General features: G+C 47.4%; 1 protein-coding gene across 2 annotated transcripts; it reads right to left on the bottom strand.

Annotated features, from left to right (window-relative positions):
• Positions 1 to 2,662: 2,662 nt before the first annotated feature.
• On the bottom strand, positions 2,663 to 22,549 carry ZNF449 (zinc finger protein 449). Of its 2 annotated transcripts, none has more exons than XM_021080812.2 (5): positions 22,517 to 22,549; positions 19,922 to 20,370; positions 17,603 to 17,810; positions 6,102 to 6,215; positions 2,663 to 5,906 (listed from the first exon to the last, which is right to left on the bottom strand). In XM_021080812.2, exons 2-5 carry the CDS (start codon positions 20,273 to 20,275, stop codon positions 5,020 to 5,022), a joined length of 1,563 nt encoding a protein of 520 aa, XP_020936471.1. In that variant the 5' UTR covers positions 20,276 to 20,370; positions 22,517 to 22,549; the 3' UTR covers positions 2,663 to 5,019. The 2 variants fall into 2 exon arrangements, with proteins under 2 accessions (XP_020936471.1, XP_020936474.1); XM_021080815.2 differs by having other exon boundaries at positions 19,922 to 20,364.
• Between the last annotated feature and the right edge of the window lie 258 nt (positions 22,550 to 22,807).

The following is a 22,807-nucleotide window of genomic DNA, read 5'->3' as shown; positions in this document are numbered from 1 at the left end:
TTTAGGGCCACATCCACGGCCTATGGAGGTTCCCAGGCTAGGGGTTCAATGGGAGCTACAACTGCCAGCCTACACCACAGCCACACACAGGATCCGAGCTGCGTCTTTGACCTACACCACAGCTCATGGCAACGCTGGATCCTCAACCTACTGAGGGAGTCCAGGGATCGAACCCGAAACCTCATGGTTCCTAGTTGGATTCACTTCCACTGTGCCACAGTGGGAACTCCTTTTTATCCATTTTTAAAGCACGCCTTGCCATAGCAGGGAACAGCAGGAAGATGGACTAGTTGGGATTGTAGGAAAGCTGCTCAGGTTGCTCACCCTTTGTTTCAGGGGTGAAAGGTGGATCTAAATGGTATTTAAAGCCAGCTGGGAGTTCCTGTCGTGGCTCGGTGGTAATGAATCCAACTAGTGTCCATGAGGATGTGGGTTCCATCCGTGGCCTCGCTTGGTGGGTTAAGGATCTGACTTTGCCGTGAGCTGTGGTGTAGGCTGACAGCTACAGCTCTGATTCCACCCCTAGCCTGGAAACTTCCATATGCTGTGCCTGCAGCCCTAAAAAAAATAAAATTAATTAGAGCCAAGTCTATCCAGGCAAAAGGGGCAAGATGGGACCCAGGGACCTAGTGGGGAGTAGGGACTGGTAGTTGGCCAGTCACTCCATCCAATGGAGCAGTAGGAACATGGCAGGGTCCTGAAGTAATACATATCCATAGCAGTATTACTCTGCATCTTTACTTTTTTCCTTTTTTTCTTTTTTTTTTTGGTCTTTTTGCCTTTTCTAGGGCTGCTCCCATGGCATATGGAGGTTCCCAGGCTAGGGGTCTAATCGGAGCTGTAGCTGCCAGCCTACACCACAGCCACAGCCACGCCAGATCCGAGCCGCATCTGCGACCTACACCACAGCCCACGGCAATGCTGGATCTTCAACCCACTGAGCAAGGCCAGGGATCGAACCTGCAACCTCATGGTTCCCAGTCGGATTCATTAACCACTGCGCCACGACGGGAACCCCACACAGCTTTACTTTTGATACAACGTTATCCATTCTTGCTTTGCAGACGCTGCGGAGACCACAACCTACGTCACTCACAAGCCCCCATTCTCTGAGTCGGGAAGACATTTGGCTTGTCCTCCCTAAATCTCATCCTGAAGCCTGAGTTTCCTCAGCCATCGGATGGGGATCATACTTCGCTATCAGTGATGTCGTGAGAGAATGTGGTTATCTTTGGAAAGTGCCCAGCACACAGAGGATGCTCAGGAAATTAGTATGCCATGTCCTCATTCCATTTTGGGGGCAGTAGAACCTGATGGCTGGTTTAGCATTTCTTCTGACCCGACTGCCCTCCCGCCCCTCTTCCCCCTCCCTCCTTCCTTCCAAGCCTCCTAGACTCTGTCATCATTTCCTTTCATTGTTTGTTTCCTTTCCCAGGGCAGCAAGTTTCCTCACAGATAATATGGGCTTCTCTTTGGAAACCAGACTTCCACAATCTTGCTCGGAAGCAAGAGGCAGCCCAGGACCCCAGGCTTCTCCTTGCTCTGAACTACGTTCTGCCTGTTAGCTGCCAGTGCCAGAAAGGTCTCCACTCATTTTTTATATAAATAACTTCTTTTCTGGGCAGTGATTAATTCACTGAAGATCAAGTAAAGACTTTGGACAATCTGGGGCAAGGCCATGGACCTAAACTCCATGGATTAGCTACATAGGAGCCAATCTTGCTAGTAGTTGATGAAAAAAAACACAACGTGGAGCTCCTGTTGTGACTCAGTGGATTAAAAACCTGGCTGGTATCCATGAGGATGCAGGATCAATCCCTGGCCTCGCTCAGTGGGTTAAGGATCTGGTGTTGCTGTGAGCTGTGGTGTGGGTCACATACACAGCTCAGATCCTGTGTTGCTGTGGCTGTGGCACAGGCTGGCAGCTATAGCTCTGATTTGACCCCTAGCCTGGGAAAGTCCATGTGCCGTGGGCGTGGCTCTAAAAAGAAAAAAAAAGCATATGGAATGAGACTAAAGCCAAATTTAGAGGAAAATTCACAGCCTTTAACGCTTTCACCACTAAATGACAAGTACTCGAGATGCACTATGCTGGATATTGATTGAAAGGTTACACTGTGTAGGGCCTGAACAAAATATATTTCCTTTACTCTTCCTAATACTTATGCTGTGGGTACCATGTTTTACCTTCCATAACACTTGGGAGGTAGGTACTGTATCTTGCCCTTATCTTTTTGAAATGGTCAGAAGTATAATTAGGCACAGCCACACAATGTTCTAAGTATGATATGATTCCAAGAACTATTTCACATAATTCTTGATTCAATGCCACAAATACTTATTAGTGCTTATTATAAAGAGGACAGTATGACAAAGAAATGAGTAACAGATGTTCTCTCCCCTGTAAAATCCAGTCCTGTGCGTTGATGATATAGATGCGGGGAGGATACAGTTCAGATGATGATTGCAACTAACCCTACTAGCTAAAATTGACTGTATTCAGTGCTAAAAGTGATGCATAAACCCAGCACCACGGCTGCTGAGAGTAAAGTGATTCCCCCTTAGGCTGGGGGCAGGGGAGCGTTGTGGGCGTGTTGGCACTGCTAGATGAAGCATCTCTAGGTGGTTCAAACAACTCGTTAATATGACTGAAGCAGGAAGAGCACATTCATTTCCACTTTATTAAAACATTGCATAGATACAGAGCAGTTGGGCACATCCAGACTAAGGCACTGTCCTGGTTTGAATGCGATTCCACAAGAGAGAAAAGAGAAGCCGTTACATTCGGTATCAGTCACCTCTACATTCAGACTCCTCCCACGTTCCATGTTTATTGCTCCTGGGATCCCAATTTTAACCCCACCCTTACAGCAGCATCATACTGGGGCCTGGATGACAAAAACGAAAGACACATCCTGGCTCTAGCACTTGATAGGATTTGGCACTTAATGACAAACTCTCTTGCATTGCTCTCCATTTGTTTCCCAACTCTTGTTTGACTAAAGATATTATAAACTCTTTATGAATTAATTTCTTTACTAGTTTCCATTAAGCCTAGAAGAGGACTAAATTAGGCACATAGTAGATACCCCGAAAATACTTACATTAAATATCACTTCCAAGAACTTGAATGGAATAGAAAATAATATATACTTTCCCTAATTCTAGTTTAAGGAAAGGATGACTGGTAGCTTCAGAATGGGAAAAATACTTGAATGTCCTATTTCATGTATTTTATAACAAGGAACTAGGCTGAATGAATTTTTCATGTATTAACAGCTTTAACTGAGAACGAGAGTTCTCTTGCTACAGGAACTTGAGTCATTACCACTATTATATGAGAACATATATATAAGTAGCAACGTGTGTGTGTGTGTGTGTGTGTGTGTGTGAGTGATTACAAGTAAAATTCAAAGAGGCTGAGAATCACTGAGCAACTTATAAATATCTGAATTAGTGACCTTCACCTCCTTAAATGGCATGTGTACGTTACATAAAAAACATATACGTGTAAAAAGTTTTTTAAACACCTTTGAAACAACTGGAGATAATTAGGCTTGGGAACAACCAGACTGTACAGACAGCTATAGGGATATGTGTTAAAGGCGGCGTATTCCTAAGACCATTTGTAGAATACTAAGCTCTGTGGGTTATTACTGGTTATACAAGAAACAGGGTTCTGGGGTCAAAGAGGCTTGTAAGACACGGAGCCAAAAGGAATGCTTTTCCGCCTTGACCAGAGGCCCGCTCAGAATTCTCCCGTGCGGATGTGCGCGGGGAATCTAGGAGGCGGCGGCAGCGGGAAGGGATTCCCCAACGTCTTTGCAGACGAGCTTGGGGAACTAGATGTTCTGTGACACATGCTTAGGGAGACATCGAGTCAAATTTGGGAGTTCCCGTCGTGGCTCAGCAGAAGCGAGTCTGACTAGCATCCATGAGGACGCAGGTTCAACCCCTGGCCTCGCTCGGTGGGTTAAGGATCCGGCGTTGCCGTGAGCTGGGGTGTAGGTTGCAAATGCAGCTTGGATCCCGCGTGGCTGTGGCGGAGGCGGAGGCCGGCGGCTACAGTTCCGATTGGACCCCTGGCATGGGAACCTCCATATGCCGCGGGGGCGGCCCTAAAAAACAAATAAACAAATGAAAAAGGAATGGGTAAAATTTTAAAGCACCGAGAGACACATAGTTGAACAGCAAAGGAAAGGGAAAAGCAATGGACACTGGTTCCTCCACCTCAATGAAATCAGATTCTACTTGTATGACTTCACCTGTCAAATGGGGTCCCCACAAAAGGCTGAATTATTCTGGGAACAAAATAAATCATTAAATCAATACTCAGCTGTAAGTGGCGTCACCTCAGACTGCCGACTAAGCAGAGTAGCAAACTGCGAAATTCCAAAGGTTAAAATTCGAGTTCCCTCAAAAACGAAATTTTCAATGGAAAGAAGCCAGTTCATAGCAGGTAAATGAAATGCTCCTCGTCCATGTGTTCCTAACGCATTTTTATTGTTTGACAAAATACACTGTCTCCTTTCTTGCCACTCGGGACGCATGTAAGGCTTTAAACTAATATAAATCACCTTTAATAACGACAGCAGAATGCTCTGGCGCTGCTAGAATAGACATGTCAGGTAGATACGAGTTTCTGTTATGTCACCCCACCCTGCCACTTGGGATGCATATAAGGCTTTAAACTAATATAAATCACCTTTTATGCTTACATCTATGATACGGTTGGCTTGGTTCACCAAAAAAAAAAAAAAAAAAATTTCAACGTAATAAAAAATAAAGAGGTGTCGAGACATAATAAGTCAAATCTAGGAAAATTCTAAGAGTAGATGGATACTCTAGAATGCATATGCCTTGGAAGATGGGTTTTTAAAGCAGAAAAAACACTGTTCTTATAAGCACAAACCAAAAAAAAAATCTTCCAAGACACACAGGCTGTGGCAGGGTTAAGTTTGTTGTTTTTGTTTTTGAGTTAGTGTCAATTTCTGTCGGATCTGCTTCCTTTAGGAATTCTTAGAGAAGTCCTCTAAAGTGAGTGACTTGGTGCATAATGAGGCCTGCTCTCTGTCTGAAGCTTTTAGAGCAATGACTACACTTGTATGGCTTCTCCCCGGTGTGAATTCTTAAATGAATGACAAGGCTTGGTCTCTGTCTAAAGCTTTTCCCACAATAGTTACATTTGAAGGGTCTCTCTTCAGTGTGAGTTCTCTGGTGCAAAGTAAGAGCTGTCAGCCTGCTGAAGCTCTTGCCGCAGTTATGACACCTGTGAGGCTTCTCGCCCGAATGCGTTTTCAGGTGTCTTTTAAGACTTGATCCATGGCAGAAGCTTTTCCCACACTCGAGGCATTTGTATGTCTCTTCTTCGGAATGGGTCCTCTGGTGCCCTATCAGGTGTGACCGCCGAGTGAACCGCTTTTTGCACACGGTGCATTCGTAGGGTCTCTCCCCCGTGTGAAGTCGCTGGTGTCTGTAAAGGTCGGAACTACGCAGGAATCTCTTCCCACACTCAGGGCACTTGTGAGGTTCTTCTCCTGAATGAATCCTCTGGTGCCCCGTCAGTTGAGACTTCCGTGCAAAACACTTCCCGCACTGAGAACATCGGTGAGGTTTGTCTCCTGGACTCTTCTTCTTGTGGGGTCTGGGGTTGAGCGGTTCTTCCGCGTTGGAGCCCTCAGCCTTCTCTCCTGCAGGGGGGTTCTGCCGATCGACAAGTTTTGTCAGGTCGGCCTGTAAGTCCTCCGAAGGGCCTTCCCAGTGGTTCTCTAACTGTACGTAGTCTTTTTGCAAAATGGGGCCGTGAAGAGCATTCCCCTCTAAAGGAACTAGAAACGGATACAGGTTGTCCAGTTTTTTCTGTTTTTCCGAAGTATCTTCTTCATTTTCTATCCCGATCTCGAAACCTGAGAGAAGACACAGAGGGCAGAGGTCACTGGGCTCCACGTTGAAAAGAACGCAAGGGAAAAAGAAGAGTTAGGTCAAACCCCTGGTAGGAATAGAGACATTCCTAAGGAGAATCCCAAACTCTTTACTCTGATCAAGGTTGATTTTTTTTCCCCTTTTTCTTTCTTCTGTGATAGCAGTGAACAATTACTTACCTAACTTGGAATCGAGTAATTGTTTAATTTCTTTGGAATCTTGGAGTTCCTTCACCCATGCCTCTTCTCTATGCTCCAAAGGAAAGCTCACGTCCAGTTTGGGTATTGGATATCCTGGCCATAAAAAAGATGAGACGCATAATAGTTTGGGTCATCAAAGGTGTTTTCCAGATTTCATGCTGAAATTTGGGGCACATGATCGCTTAATATCTACTTCCTCCTCCATTACTCTTATGTCAGCTGGAATCTCTTACAAGAGTCTTTTCTTTTTAAAGATAAGATCAAAACAAAAATGAGAAGGCATCCTTTTGGGCTCAATTCAAGGCTATTCTCCTCTTCCATAGAATAGAGGAATCAAATTTTTCTGTGCTGAAAGCAATACCCTAAATTGCTACTGTATCTTTTCTTTTTTTTCTTTTTAGGGCCACACCTTCGGCATATGGAAGTTCCCCGGCTAGGGTCGAATCAGAGCTGCTGGCCTACACCACAGCCACAGCAACTTGAACTGCGTCTGCGACCTACATCACAGCTCACAGCAACACCAGATCCTTAACCCACTAAGCGAGGCCAGGGATCGAACCTCTGTCCTCATGGATACTAGTCAGGTTCATTGCCACTGAGCCACAACAGGAACTTCTACTGTATCTATTTTTGTGTGTGTGTTTCTTTTCAGGGCTGCACCTGCGGCATATGGAGGTTCCCAGGCTAGGGGTCGAATCCGAGCTACAGCCCCGGCCTACACCAGAGCCACAGCAATGCAGGATCCGAGATGCATCTGCGACCTACACCACAGCTCACAACAATGCAGGACCCTTAACACCCTGAGCGAGGCCAGGGATCAAACCCACGACCTCAGGGCTCCTAGTTGGATTCATTTCTGCTGCGCCTCAATGGGAACTCCTACTACTGCATTTATTTTGATAACTGGTTTTTTTAGTTAGAGCCAAAATATGAAGTAAATCTCCACAAAGTGTTGGCATGTTAAGAGGGGGAAAGGCTGATGTCGAGCACCACGTGAAGAGGGAGAGGTAAAGCTGGAAGTTATGAAACTGCCTTCTGGAATAATTCCAGTTGAGATTTTCAAATTATACTGGAAACTGACCAGCTTGGCCAAGAGCAGAAGGGGTCTTTCTGTTTGTTTCAGCTGAAGACTAGAAGTGGATTCTCTTGAAATTAACCCAAAGAGCCATCAAAGAGCGTTCCTCACTGTCAAGCTAAGGACGACCAGGGAAGTTTTCTACACTCAGGGCCCGCCTGTGTCCTACCGTGTGTCCTACCGCCCTCGCCTCGCTGACAGCTGCTCTGGCTCCCATCCTCCCTCCCTCTCCGCCTGAGCCTCGCCTTCCTCCGCTCTGGCCAAGTGAACTGGGCTGCAATAAAGTATGGGTTGCAAAGTGGCTCATTGGAGATGGAAATGCAGCACGCTGTTTAAATATTAGCATCGTTACAATAATATTAGCATGTTCGTTTGATGAACATTTAAATCTTAAGGCATTACATCAAAATACAGGAAGTGGAGGGAAACACCTTCTTTTATATTTTCATGGGGAAAAGACCTTTAAAGATGTAGCAACAAAAATGCATTTCAAAGGAAATTCTGTTTAAATTCACTACATTGTCTTTGGGTTTCAAAGCTAAGAACAGGACGAGAGGGTAAGGAGACGGAGGTCAAAGAAAACTGGGAGTCGGGGATGAAAGGAAACCTGTCATTAATAAAAGTGGGAGCAAAATGAAACTTGAAATGAGCCAAGAGAGTAGCAAAGGCCTAGGTGTGAAATACTGATTTATCATTTAAAGGCAGGAGGGAGACACTTCTAGCATGATACTATGTGGAGCTCTGCAGACCTGCTTCCCAGAGAAGTGGGTGAAAATTATTTAAAATAATAAAAGAAATATTTAAAGTCTCTCAAAACGGTCATAAAGGCACACAGAAAATTAGGAAACATCCATTTTTTAAAAATATGCTAAAATTCACAGAGAGCAAGAGTCTTGAGCATTAAAACCCAGACTGTGCTCTTTCGCCCCCTCCCAGCTGCACCCCAGACTGGTTTAGCCAAGGGCCTGGAGCCCCCTTTGCCCCAGCTCCCATCTGAAACCGAGCAGGGCCCTGTGGGGCTCCTGGCACAAAAGCCTTTCTGTGTCCCCCGTTTCTTGTCAGGAAATGGGCCTCATTCAGCCTCCATGACCTTCCCTGAGATCCTAGGGACACGCTGAGACAGCCGCTAATCAGGGAAGGGAGGGGATGCAGAGACCAGGAGGACCAGCCAAGACACAATAGCGCAGCCGTGGGCAGGGCCCTGGTCCCTCTCAATGGATACACATAATATTACTGGCATCTTACACACCTGAGAAAAAAGTTCTATTCCTTATGCTCCTCTTAGAAACAAATACTTTAAAACTGAGCAGCTCAGAGTCCTTCCTTGTCCTTCTCCCTGCCTTAACTGCACTCTAAGCACAATCACCCTTAAGCTAAAGACTGAGCTAAAGACAGCACAATTGCCTGTGGGTTAAACATTATTAGCACATGATGTTTTTCAGGAACTTCCCTAGTTTGTTCTAATCTCTGATCAATACGCCCTTTTCACAAGTACTGTTATTCTCGGCAACAACCCAGAAGACCACCATCATCATCAGGCTGAGATCGTCTAACTCCAGCTTTTTTTTAAATAATTATCATTATTATTTTTGGGGGGGATCTTTTTGTCTTTTTAGGGCTGCACCCTCGGCATATGTAGGTTCCCGGGCTAGGGGTCGAATCAGAGCTGTAGCCGCGGCCTACACCACAGCCACAGCAGTGCCAGATCTGAGCCGTGTCTGCGACCAAGGCCGGATCCTTAACCCACTGAGCGAGGCCAGGGATCGAACCTGCAACCTCATGGTTCCTAGTTGGATTCCTTTTCACTGAGCCACGACGGGAACTCCAGCTTTGATGACTAAGATTCCCCCCAAAGAAAGAATGCATGTTTGTTCCAAGCCTGATTCCTATCTGAAAATCTGCTTTTCTCCTTTTTTACTATAAAACTTGCAATTCTTTCCAATAGGGGGTGCAATCTTTAAGGCATTAACCTGCTGTGGCCGCCCTTTGCCTGGCAAAGCAATAAAGCTATCTTTTTCTCCTTTACCCAAAACTCTGTCTCTGTGTTTCAATTCGGCACCAGCAGACAGAGGCCGAATTTCAGCAACACATTCAGAGAGGTGCCTTCCTGGGAGGGGCAGGACCTCAGCATTTGTCATCCTGCCCTTGGTTATCTGCTACTGAACTGAAATCCCGGGCAATTGTGGCTGAGAGGTGGGTGCTCCCGGTATCTACCCAGTCTTTGCTGGTGGGATGGAGGCTCTTCCTTGGGTGTAATATTGACGAATATGATTATGAATATGTTATAAGGACTAAAGGAAACCATGATTAAAGAAGTAAATTATGATGACGTCACATCATATCAAAATACAGAGTATCGGAGTTCCCATCGTGGCGCAGTGGTTAACAAGTCCGACTAGGAACCATGAGGTTGCAGGTTCGATCCCTGACCTCGCTCAGTGGGTTAAGGGTCCAACGTTGCCCTGAGTTGTGGTGTAGGTTGCAGACGAGGCTCGGATCTGGCATTGCTGTGGCTCTGGCATAGGCCGGCGACGGTAGCTCTGATTCGACCTCTAGCCTGGGAACCTCCACATGCCACGGGTGTGGCCCTGAAAAGACAAAAGACAAAAAATACAGAATATCAATAAATAGACAGAAATTATAAAAAGAATTAAAATCAAGTTCCTCAAAAACCGAGTTCCTCTGCTGAGTTGATGATTAACTTCTCTATCCAAAACTTTATTCCCCTTTTTGTCCTGCACCTGTTTCCCTCAGGATTGCAGAGCATCAAAGAAAAGAAGAAACTGAAACCAAGCAGGACCCTCCATGTCCTCCGTTTCTTGTTTGTAGAAAAGGGCTTTAGTCTCCAAGGCCTTCCCAGAGTTTCAAGGAGGAGATTTGAGCAGTTACTGATTAGAAAATGAGGGAATGCAGAAACAAAGGAAAAGCAGTCAGCTAATAATTGTTAACAGTCCTAGTTCCTCCTCAACAGATATACATAACAATCCGACACTTATCTCTGAGGGGTTCTGCAGGAACTAAGGCCCCTACCACGGTGGGGGATGGTAGCTACATGCTGAGACTAGAAAGCTGATGATTGAGATTCCTGAAACTCTACCTCATTACACTATTACCAAGCAATCAGAAGTGAGTCACATAGCCTCCAGTCCTCACCCCAAATGTTGCCTTTAAAAACTCTTCCCTAGGAGTTCCCATTGTGACGCAATGGAAACGAATCCGACTAGGAACCATGAAGGTGCCAGTTTGATCCCTGGCCTCGCTCAGTGGATTAAGGATCTGGCATTGCCATGAGCTGTGGTGTAGGTCGAAGATGTGGCTCGGATCTGGCGGATCTGGCATTGCTGTGGCTGTGGTGTAGGCTGGCAGCTGTAGCTCCGATTAGACCCCTAGCCTGGGAACTTCCCTATGCTGCATCTTCCTTTAGGTGCAGCCCTAAAAGGCAAAATAACCCCCCCCCCCCAAAAAAAACCTCTTCCCTAAAAGCCATCAGGGAGTTCAGGGGTTTTTGAGCATGAGCCACCCGTTCTCCTTGCCCTGCAACAAACCCTCCTCTGCTCCAAACTTCAGCATTTCAGTTAGTCTGGCCTCACTGTGTGTTGAACACAAGAACTTGGGTTCAACAAGAGAATCCAGTGGAAATTATGGAGTTGAAAAGTACAATGACCGGAATGAAAAAATTCTCTAGAATGGCTCAAGAGTAGATTTGAACTGTCTGAAGAATTAGTGAACTTAAAGACAGATCAATAAGAGGTTATGCTATCAAAAGAACAGGAAAAAAAAAAGAATGACGAAACATGAATGGAGTCTCAGAGAAAAGTGGAGCACCATTAAGTGCACCAACAGGTATACAATGAGAGAACCAGAAAGAAAAGAGTGAGAGAAAGCAGAGAAAATATTTGAAGAAATAACAGCCCCAACTCCCCACATGTACTTAAATATATCCATATACACATCCAGGAAGCTCAATGAATTCTATGTACGGTAAATACAAAGAGATCTACAAAGAGACACATCAGAGTAAAAATCCTAAAAGCCAAATAAAAAGGAAAAACCTTTAAGGACAACAAGTGAAAAATGACTTGCCGCTTACCAGGGAACCCCAGCAAGATTAAAAGATGAGTTTTCATTAGAAACAACAGAGGCCAGAAGACGGTAAGATGACATATTCAAAGTGTTCGAAGAAAAATAAAAATTTATATCCAGAAATGCTATCTTTCAAAAATGAATATGAAATAGCATTTCTGATAAACAAAAACTGATGAGAATTCACTGGTAGCAGAAACACTGCCTCACAAGAAATACTAAAGGAAGCTCCTCGGTCTGAAAGCAAGTGACCCCAAATAACACTCTGAATCTACATGGGAAAATGAAGGGCACAAATAAGGGTAATTATTTAATTTTGAAAGACAGTACAGGAGTTCCCATCATGGCTCAGTGGTTAACGAATCCGACTAGGAACCATGAGGTTGCAGGTTCGATCCCTGGCCTCGCTCAGTGGGTTAAGGATCCGGTGTGGCCGTGAGCTGTGGTGTAGGCTGCAGATGCTGCTCAGATCCTGTGTTGCTGTGGCTGTGGCATAGGCTGGCGGCTACAGCTCCAATTAGACCCCTAGCCTGGGAACCTTCATATGCCGTGAGAGCGGCCCAAGAAATGGCAAAAAGACAAAAAAAAAAAAAAAAAGAAGAAGAAGAAGAAGAAAGACAGTACAGATACAAAGTTTTGTTTCTTCTCAAAAGATTTTAAAAGCAATTACACAAAACAGTATGTATATAGTACACCCCTGGGCATATAACATAGGGAAATGGAATATATTTGTCAATAGCAGCACAAATGAAGTGGGTAGAGCAAAGCTGTATGGGGCTAAAGAAATGACTCCGGTTAGTAACTAAAACCCACAGAACAATGAAGGAAATAGGAAATGATAAATAATGCGAATGTAACAAAAGCTATAACATATACTTCTTTTCCTTTCTTCTCTCAGGGAGTTTAAAAGTCTTAAAATTAAATAATGTAATAGCTATAATATGGTATTGTTGAGTTTGTAGCATTACTTTTTCTTTCTGCAGCTGCACCTGTGGTATGTGGAAGTTTCTGGGCTAGGGGTTGAATCAGAGCTGCAGCTGTTGCAGCCACGGCAACACCAGACCCAAGCCACATGTGCAACCTATGCTGCAGTTTATGGCAACACTGAATCCTTAACCCACTGAGTGAGGCCAGGGATCAAACCCACGTCCTCACAGAGATAATATCAGGTCCTTAACCCACTGAGCCACAATGGGACCTCCCTGAGTTTGTAACCTTTTTTATAGACTATGTATGATAGAAGTACCCCTATGAAGTTACATAGGGGTACTTCTATATCTTGCTGACATTGAGTTAGTATAAATCTGAAGTTGATTGTGATAAATTAAAATGTACATGCTAAACAGTAGAGGAACTACTAAGGAAATAACTTTAAAAATAGCGAAAACTGGAGTTCCCATTGTAGTGATGGTGTGTGACTGGTTCATCAAAATCAGTGCGGCAGCCCCTTGCTTTCTTATGATTCATTGGCTCCGGGAAATCTGCTGCCCTGTTTTGAGGACACCCTGGGCAGCTTATGGAGAAGACAGCTTAGCAAGGAAATGGGGCCTCCAGCCAGCCCCCTGCTGACAGTGACTCCATGCGAGGCTCTGAGCCAGAAACACCCTGTCAACCACTCCCAAATTCCTCACCTATGAAGTGATAAATGCTTTTTCCTTTAAGCTGCTAAGGTTTTTTTTTGGGGGGGGGGAGGTAATTTGTTATTCAGCAATAGCAATCCAAAATAAAGAGGGAAAAAGCAATTTGAAGCTAACAAAGAATGTGCCTGCCTGATGCATGTTTCCCCCAGCCCAGGCTCAGGGAGTGGCTTCATTAAGTCCCGCTATCAAAGGCTGTGTCATAAAGCCTCCACTCGACCAAGAAATATCATTATTATGGTTAGGGCTGGATATTAGCTAATGATATATTATTTAGTATAATAGAATCATCTGAAGGAATTTAAGTTACAAGACTCTTTTGTTGCTTTGCAGACAGCATTTTGCCTTTCACATTACTTTAAATTCTCATCTCTCATATCCTGCATCACCCAAAAGATGTGATCTTTGACATTTTGCATACAATGTCCTAGTGTAAGCGCATGCATTTAAATAAAAAACCTAAAGCTTTGGCAAATGAAAATTGCTCCAGATTCGGTGTACTAATTTTGAACCCCACATTTTCAAAGCGAAGCGTGGTACACTATAAATTTTTAGGACCAGCACATCTCTGCTTTCTGATGGCAGGCATCCTAATAACTTTGCCTACCTCTAGCATTGGTGCGTCTGGCTTGATTTCAAATAAGGGATTTTTTTTCAAGCTTGCGTGTTTCTTTGATCACTTTATATTTTCTACTTAAGTTCTTTTCTCTCTTTCTCTCTTATTCTCTCTTCCTACCCCTCTCCATTCACTTACATTAAATGAATACCATTAGATGAAGATATATGTGTGTTTATAGACATATATTTTTTCCATTTCATACATACCCAACAACTTAGTGTTCTGCTGACAGGGACTACATTCCAAATTTTAATACAACATCAACTGACCTTCCTTTGCTTTTATTTATTTATTTTTGTCTTTTGTCTTTTTAGGGCCGCACCCACGGCATATGGAGGTTCCCAGGCTAGGGGTATAATCGGAGCTGTAGCCGCCGGTCTATACCACAGCCACAGCAACTCAGGATCCGAGCCTCATTTGCAGCCTACACCACAGCTCACGGCAACGCCGAATCCTTAACCCACTGAGGGAGGCCAGGGATTGAACCCATGTCCTCATGGATACTAGTTTGGTTTGTTAACCACTGAGTCACGAGGGAAAAGCCCCTTCCTTTACTTTTAAATGTCTTCTACTCTGCCAGCATCCTATGCTTTCCACTCAGCCTACCTACAACAGGCTTTTAAAACAGTAAAAGATGCTCAACATCACTGATTATTAGAGAAACGCAAATCAAAACTACTATGAGGTACCACCTCACACCAGTCAGCATGGCCATCTTGAACAAGTCCACAAATAACAAATGCTGGAGGGGGTGTGGAGAAAAGGGAACCCTCCTGCACTGGTTGGTGGGAATGTAAACTGGCACAACCACTACGGAAACCAGTATGGAGGTACCTCAGAAAACTATACATAGAACTACCATATGACCCAGCAATCCCACTCTTGGGCATCTATCCAGACAAAACTTTCCTTGAAAAAGACACATGCACCCACATGTTCATTGCGGCACCATTCACAATAGCCAACAACCTAAATGTCCCTCCACAGATGAATGGATTAAGAAGATGTGGTATATGTACACAATGGAATACTACTCAGCCATAACAAAGAGCAAAATAATGCTATTTGAATCAACATGGATGGAACTAGAGACTCTCATCCTGAGTGAAGTGAGTCAGAAAGAGAAAGACAAATACCAGATGATATCACTTATATCTGGAATCTAATACATGGTACAAATAAACCTTTCCACAGAAAAGAAAATCATGGACTTGGAGGACAGACTTGTGGTTGCCAAGAGGAAGGGGGAGGGAGTGGGAGGGACTGGGAATTTGGGGTTCATAGATGCAAACTATTGCCTTTGGAATGGATAAGCAATGAGATCCTGCTATATAGCACTGGGAGCTATATCTAGTCACTTATGATGGAGCAGGACAATATGAGAAAAAAGAATGTATACATGTATGTGTGCCTGGGTCACCTTGCTGTATAGTAGAAAACTGACAGAACACTGTAAACCAGCTATAGTGGAAAAAAACAAAAATCATTAAATATATAAATAGCAAAAAAAATAGAAATAAAACAGTAAAAGTAAAATTATATAACACATATAAAAAAGTATAAAATTACTGAACAATATGTCTTGCATCATTTTGCAAAGCATGATATATCAATTTAAGAGAGATAGGAAAGGGGGAGTTTCCTCTCCTCCAAATTGGTGTATTTTATGTGTTTAAATCATTCTTTCTCTTCCGTGGTAAATATACTGGACACGTCTGCACTTCAGAGAGTAAAATGCCACAATGAAGAGCAACGCTCAGCATCATCTATGATCTTTGTACCTGGGACTGTTGCTGAGGGGAGCAAGTTAACACAGGTGCTGGGAGTGCATGGCGAGAACTTTCACAATGAAATGTTACGAGCTAAGTCTTACTACTTGCTGCTGGCACACATATAAAATTACAGATTTTTAAGAACTTTTTAACAGAGCATAAACTATAGGTAATGCAAAGATTGGAACATAAATGACGATATTAAACAGTTCTGCTTTGACCATAATATGCTCACATATGTACTTGCAGGTTTTTCTTTTTTGTCACTTTTATTTTAAAATATTCTAGAGACCCATGAACACCTCGACCTCCACATGATCAAATCTAAACTCACGTGGACCCGCCACGTGTGCCGTCTTCTTGGGTCCTCTGTGTCAGTGAACCTGGACGCCATCCCTCACCTCTTCCTCTTCCTCATCCAACACCCAGTCAGCCACCAAGTCCCATAATTGCTATTTCCTACATATCTTCTGAATTGTTCCTTTTCTCTCCACCATCCCCGACACAATCTTAGTCCAGAAAATTAGCCTCTGTAAGGTGGATAAGTGTGGGATAACCATTACCAGTCTTCCCTTTCTTATGGTAGCCAGGGCGATGTTTTTTTTTTTTTTTTTTTTTTTGTCTTTTTTTTTGTCTTTGTTGTTGTTGCTATTTCTTGGGCCGCTCCCGCCGCATATGGAGGTTCCCAGGCTAGGGGTCGAATCGGAGCTGTAGCCACCGGCCTATGCCAGAGCCACAGCAACGCGGGATCCGAGCCACATCTGCAACCTACACCACAGCTCACGGCAACGCCAGATCCTTAACCCACTGAGCAAGGTCAGGGACCGAACCCGCAACCTCATGGTTCCTAGTCAGATTCGTTAACCACTGCGCCACAACAGGAACTCCAGGGCGATGTTTTAAAGGCAATTCTGGGAGTTCCTGTCGTGGCACAGTGGAAACGAATCCGACTAGGAACCATGAGGATGCGGGTTCGATCCCTCCTGGCCTCACTCAGCGGGTTAAGGATCTGGTGTTGCCATGAGCGGTGGTGTAGGTTGAAGACACAGCTCAGATCTGGTGTGGCTGTGGCTGTGGCTATGGCTATGGCTGTAGCTGTGGCATAGGCTGGCAGCAACAGCTCTGATTCGACCCCTAGCCTGGGAACCCCCATAAGCCTCGGGTGCTGCCCTAAAAAAAAGACAAAAGATAAATAAATTAAAAAAATAAGAGCAACTCTGTGTCTATCACTCCCTTGAGAACATCTAGTGGCTTCCCAGGCCTGGTAATAAAGCCTAATGTCTGAGCAAGGCTGACAAAGCTCTTCAGATCCAGGGCCCTGCTTCTCTCTCCAGCCCCTCTGGCTCCTCCGCTCCTCCCCTGCATCCGCACCCACACCTGCACCCCAAGTCAGGAGGGCTTCAAATACACCATGCTGGCTAGTCCTGGAGCCTCTGGGCAGGCTGTCCGTCGTGCCTAAAGCCCCCTCCCCACCTCCGCCGCACAGCAGGGTTGAGTTACTCCAATTCACCTTCTAGGATTCTATCCAGATCCCCCTTCCTCGAGGCCCCCGCGCTCTGCTAAAAGCTGGCCCTTCTGTGGGGCTCCCAGAGCATCCTACTCTCTCCAGCGTGGCACTCCACAGTCCTGCTCACACAGCTGAGTCGTCCACAGGGGTTGAAGCCCCAGGGTACCTGAGACTGACTTTCTGCCTTGTGTACTAGAGACCCCCGGGTGGCAACCCACGGAATGGGGAAAGTATCTGCAAATCGCATCCAGAATATAGAAAGGACTCTAAAATTCAACAACAAACCCCCCACAAACCCCATTCAAAAATGTGCAAAGGAGTTCCCGTCGTGGCTCAGCGGAGACAAATCTGACTAGCAACCATGAGATCCCTGGCCTCACTTAAGGATCCACCAATACCTTGAGCTGTGGTGTAGGTCGCAGATGCGGCTCGGATCCCGCGTTGCTGTGGCTGTGGTGTAGGCCGGCGGCTACAGCTCTGATTTGACCCCTAGCCTGGGAACCTCCATATGCCATGAGTACGGCCCTAAAGAGACAAAAAAAAAAAAAAAGCTGAAAAGAGAAAAATAGGGTTCTTGAACAGGGCCATTAGCTTAAGGGGTTTTCAATCCCATTTGATGGCAGGTGCTTTGTGCCCAGCTGTTCCCAGAGAGCTGTTTTCTCCTTCTCCTCTTCATCAGAGCGGCCCATTTCCATCAGGTCATCTGTATTCTAAGGCAACCCCAGCCCTGAAGCTCTTGAGCTCTCAAAGCAGACATCAAAGAAAGGAAAGAAAACCCTCGCCTTACCAGGGTCCAGAAAGGGCTGGCCTTCCCCAGCAGCACCGAAGCTCAGCTCCTGCGGCCCTGCCTGTGGGATCCACGCCTCTGCCACTGCGACCTCCGGGGCAGGTCCCATTACTTGGAGTGGGGGTGACTCCAGGTGGATGTTTGGTGGTGGTATGTGTGCCATTCCCACTGGTGCCAGTTCTTCCAAGAGCATTTCCTGCCTATCGATCTGGGAGAAATGCCAGAACCATCACTAAAAGTCCAGACCAGCTCTGCCTACTAGCAATAGAATGCAAGCCACCCACGTCCTTTTAAATTTTCCAGTGGCCATATAAAACAAAAAACGAAAGAGGTAAAGCCAATCTTCATAACATGCCATATGTAACCCAATACATCTAAAATATCATCATTTCAGAACATAATCAACATCAACAATTGTTAGTGAGATATTGCACCTACTTTTTTTTCATACTACGTTTTCAGAATGTGCTGTGCGTGTTATCCTCACAGATATCTCAGTTTGGACTAGCCACATTTCAAGTACTCAGAGCCACACTTGGAGTTCCCGTTGTGGCTCGGCAGTAATGAATCCGACTAGTATCCATGAAGACGAAGCTTGGATCCCTGGCCTCACTCAGTGGGTTAAAGATCTGGCGTGGCTGTGGCTGTGGTGCAGGCTGGCAGCTGAGGCTCTGATTCGACCCCTAGCCTGGGAATTTCCATTATGTCACAAGCATGGCCCTAAAGAGACAAAAAAAAAAAAAAAAAAAAAGCCACACTTGGCTAGTGGCTACAGTACTAGGCAGTGCACAAGAAGCAGACTACGCAAAGGTAAAATCTCATGTGGGAGAATGAACCAAAGAGAGAAAGGAAGAGAAAGCATAAACTCCTTTCATCCTAGAGGGGCCGGGAAGCTGGATGACGGCTGTTCAGGCTGGCTGACTGCTGAGCCCCGTTAACACACCAGGCTGGAGCCCCCCTAATGCTCAACCAGAAGCGCTTCATGCCTCCTCCCAAAGGTTGTGAACAGAAACCAGTGCCCACGGGGCATGTCGGCTATGACGGCAGGTGGCGGCTATGGGAATTTGGTGAGCCAGCGATGGGAGTCCATGCAATTCACGGGGCAGAACTGCTCCGCCTCCCCTGCCAAACAACTTAGGCGCATTCCCTCAAATGTTCAGGTAGGTAAAAAGAACCGGTCAAGAACCTCACCCTGTTGGTCATATAAACACAAAATATTTTTGCATATTTTTGCATGACTTGAATTTCCTAGGGAAACACTGCTTTGGAAATCAAAGACTATACTACTTATTATTCAGCTTGACCAAGGGTGGTTGGCCACGTTGAGAAATCATGTGACCAGCAGCGACACTGCACATGGTGTTTGCACTGTATCATATCAGAGAGAAGTTCTGGCTGTCACCTTCCCAGTGGATCTACGCATAGATTCTAGCAAATGACAACTTCCTGAAGTTTTGGTGCCGTCAAGCCCAAAATGTGTGTACTGAAATGCTCATCATTTCCTAAGAATCCATGTTCCTTTTTCTTTATATTCCTTCTAGAGTTGACTGGACTCAGAGTTGGCAACATTTTCTTGTAAAGAGACAGCACATGTTTTAGGCTTTGCAGATTGGACAGGTCTGTGGCCTCTTTTTCTTGTTTTAACCATCCTTCAAAAAGGTAATAACCAAAGTTCCCATTGTGGCTCAGCGGAATCAAATCCGACTAGGAACCATGAGGTTGCGGGTTCGATCCCTGGCCTCGCTCAGTGAGTTCAGTGAGTTAGGGATCTGGCGTTGCCACGAGCTGTGGTGTAGGTTTCAGATGCGGCTTGGATCAGGTGTTGCTGTGAGCTGTGGTGTAGGTCGCAGACACGGCTCAGATGCTGGGTTTCTGTGGCTGTGGTGTAGGCCGGCAGCTGTAGCTCCGATTGGACCCCTAGCCTGGGAACCTCCATATGCCATGGGTGCAGCTCTAAAAAGCAAAAAAAAAAAAAAAAGCTAATAACCATTAGCTCAGGGGTTGTGTAAGAAGAGGCTTTGCGCCTATTTGGATCACAGAGCACATATGATATTGATGTTTTCTCAACAGTTATATAAGTGAAAGAGTTATCTATAAATTTCATCTTGGGATAGGAAAGGGGACATTCCTAAATATTTGTTATAGACATGGAGTTTAACAGTTAAGCATCACTGAAACTTTAGCTGACTCCAGCAGAAGGAAAAAAGGAAAAGCACTGCAGGCAAATCCTGGGGCACCGGACAGAAGGTGTGACCTGGTCCCAGCCACCTGCGCTACGTCTCTCGGTCTCATGACCAAAATCCCAAACTCTTTTCTCACCTGCTGCTCTGGTATTTCCAGTTCCCTCTGTAGGTCTTCTATCAGTGACACAACTCTTTCTCTGTTCTCTGGGCAATGTTCCCTCACCCAGGTCTCTATCTCAGTGGGCAGAATCGTTAGGAATTGCTCCAACACCAGCAGCTCCAAGATCTGTTCCTTAGAACGCATCTTTGGCTTCAGCCATTGACAGCAAAGCTCCCAGAGTTTGTTGAAAGCTTCATGAGGTCCAGCTGCTTCTTTGTACTGGAACTGCCGGAAGCGCTGGCGGAAGACCTCACAGTCAGTATCGTACTCTTGAAACACTGAGCCCTGATTCAAGGAGGCCTGGATTGCACAACCCAGGGCCACAGCCATCGCCCCCTTCCAGCAGTGGACAATGTCACGGGGTCCTGAAAAGGCAGATTGCAAGTTCTTTCTTTGTGTTATCGTCTGGGCGGAGCCACCTGCAGCTGAGGACAGGACAAGAGGGGAAACAGCAGTGGTTACCTGAGGGCACACTCCCCTCCCTCAACTCGCTCACTTTTCTCCAAAGCCCCAAAACAGCAGTTTATAATCTTTTTGGCGGCTTTCAGAATCTGATGGAAGCCATGGCTTCACTTCAGGAGAATACGGTAGACATCCACTTCTGCACCCAACTTCCCAAACGTTTACAAAACGTCCAAGCCCATCCGTGGACCCTCCAGAACTGTGCTGTCCACCATGGGAGCCGCTAGGCTCTCGAGGACACAAGTCAAAATTTATTAAAACTAAAACCTCAGCGCCCGGCCACATTTCAAGTACTCAGCGGCCATCAGAACAGAGGCTTCTACTGGACAGCTCTGTTCCAGAATTTCGCCCCCCCCCCCCCCGACCAAGGCTAAACCCCCTTGCCTTAGATAAGCCCCTGCAGATGTGCTGGCTTTGAAACCCACTCTCAGCCTAATTCCAACGGTCCTGTGTTTCTGCATAGAGCTAGGCCACAAAAGAAATGGGGGCGCAATACTCACGATGGCAAAGAACCCTGAAAGTCCATCTACCTTTGAGTCGCCCCAGCCCCCTCCACCTTCAGCCAAGAGCATCCTAGCCGGAGCCACCCACGCCTTGCAAAGACAGCAAACCACCAACCCCTCTCAGTCCGCTCCCCTGGAGGTCACCGCCAGCTCAGCCAACACCACCGGGCCCCTCGCCCCGCAACAGCATTCTAAGTGACTTGCTCACGAGAAAACGACACGGCAACAGGGCAGGTCAGCGGGCGTTGGGTCTGCCCTAACACCCATGGACATTTATCACACGCGTCACGCTTTGTGCCAGGTACTGTCTGAGCCTCCCGCACGGGAGTTCCTTTCGCCCTCATCCATCGTCAGGAGGTGGGCTCTCAGACTGCGCCCGGAACACAGAGGAGGGCACCGAGCTGGGGCTTAGGAGGACTTGAATCACTTGTCCCAAGCCACAGAGCAAACGCCAGAGGGAGGTGGTCGGGAAGTTAGAATCGAGAGACTCCTGCACAGCTCAGGTCTCAAAACACCCACATGCCCTTAGCGCCATCTCCGAGGTCACAGAGGCCATCCCATGCCTGTCCCCGCAGGTCTCAACGCTGGGCCCCGCCCAGTGCCAGGGCTCCTCTCTGTCCGCAGGGGCCCAGATGCCCTGTACCCGTCCTCTTCCTTGTAGTGGGACAACGGAAACATACCCAGCATCCCACCCGCCTCGCCCCAGTGGACACTGTCCCCATGGCACCCTTTATCCGGAGGGTAGCCTGGGCTTTGGCGGCAGACCACCTAGCGATCACCTGCTAGCTCTGGGCCCCTGGCACCCAGGGCTTCTGTCTGTAACCTGCCAACAATCCCAGCATCTCCTTCACAGAAGGACCTGCGGGCGAATCCCACTGCCTGGACAGGAACAGCAGGGTGCCTGGCACCGAGGAGGTGCTCAGGAAAGGTCGTTCCCTAGGGAGCTTCGATCCACCCCGCCCCGCCCCGCCCCACCAGCCCCCCACCAGGCACCTAACCGTCGCTGGGGGGCGTGCAGGGACCACGCCGCTCGGGGCTCTGGACCCGCCTTTCCTGCGCTCCAGCCTCCCCGCGGGGCAGCACTCCCTGGACGGTCCCCAGCCTGCCACCGCGTCGGCCAGGGAACTGACCCTCCGGGTTGCCCCCCTCCACGCCCCGCGGCCCTTCCGGAGGAAAGCTTCCCTCCACCCAGGGGCTCCTGGCTTCTCCGCAAACCCTCCCGAAATGACCCCGGGCCCACAGGGCCCGTGCAGGAAGAGCTGTGTCCGGAGAGGGCGAGGGGAAAGGCACGGGGGGCAAGTCCACAAGCCGGTGGGAAACCCGATGCCCGCGGCGCGGCCCCAGCGCGCTCCCCGGGGAGGAGGTCCCGCCGCCCAGGGGGGCGCTCCCGGCCCCGGAGCAGCCCGGGAAGGCCCGGCCGGGTGGCCGGGAGCGGCGGCGGGGACCCGGGCTGGCCAGGGGCCCGCCGCCCGGCGCTCCTCCCCGCGCCCTCGGCCGGATCGGGGCTGCAGGCGGCGGGTTCGCGCAGCCGGAGCGGGATGGGAGCCCCGCTCCCCGCGCCCGCGCCCCAGGGACGGCCACGCCCTCTGGCCGCTCCGGGACTCACCGCCTCAGCGCCCACGGCTCTCCCAGGCTCACCGGGGGCAGCTGCCCAGGGCGCAGGCGCGCGGCCGCGCTGAGGACTACAACTCCCGGCAAGCTCCACGTCACTCGCCCAGGGATCTCGGCCCCAAAGGCGCTGACGCGGGAGGGGCTGGGATTTTCCTTGGCCTCTGCCAGGCCGGAGGCCTCTTTGGAAGCGATCCCACTTCCGGTCTTAAGCGCCTTTAAATTCCAGGGGATTGGGTGGGTTGCGCCCCGGTTCTCGATCCTAGCGAGGGCTTCTCTCCCATCATCC

The sequence above is a fragment of the Sus scrofa genome, chromosome X (genome assembly GCF_054392235.1).
Source record: "Sus scrofa isolate SSC_HxYL_T2T_F1_AM1 chromosome X, Sscrofa_HxYL_maternal_Yorkshire_Landrace_v2.0, whole genome shotgun sequence".
Lineage (NCBI taxonomy): Eukaryota > Metazoa > Chordata > Mammalia > Artiodactyla > Suidae > Sus > Sus scrofa.
The sequence above is the reverse complement of the archived record's forward strand: the minus strand, read 5'-3'. Positions and strand labels throughout refer to the sequence as shown.

Bases quoted from the DNA above. Each gene is read 5' to 3' on its own strand.
- ZNF449 (XM_021080812.2), bottom strand. From the start codon at position 20,275: ATGGCTGTGGCCCTGGGTTGTGCAATCCAGGCCTCCTTGAATCAGGGC. The intron at 17,811-19,921 runs GTGAGAAAAGAG...CATTTCTCCCAG, and splicing joins TGGAAATACCAGAGCAGCAG to ATCGATAGGCAGGAAATGCT. The intron at 5,907-6,101 runs GTAAGTAATTGT...GTCTTCTCTCAG, and splicing joins ATTACTCGATTCCAAGTTAG to GTTTCGAGATCGGGATAGAA.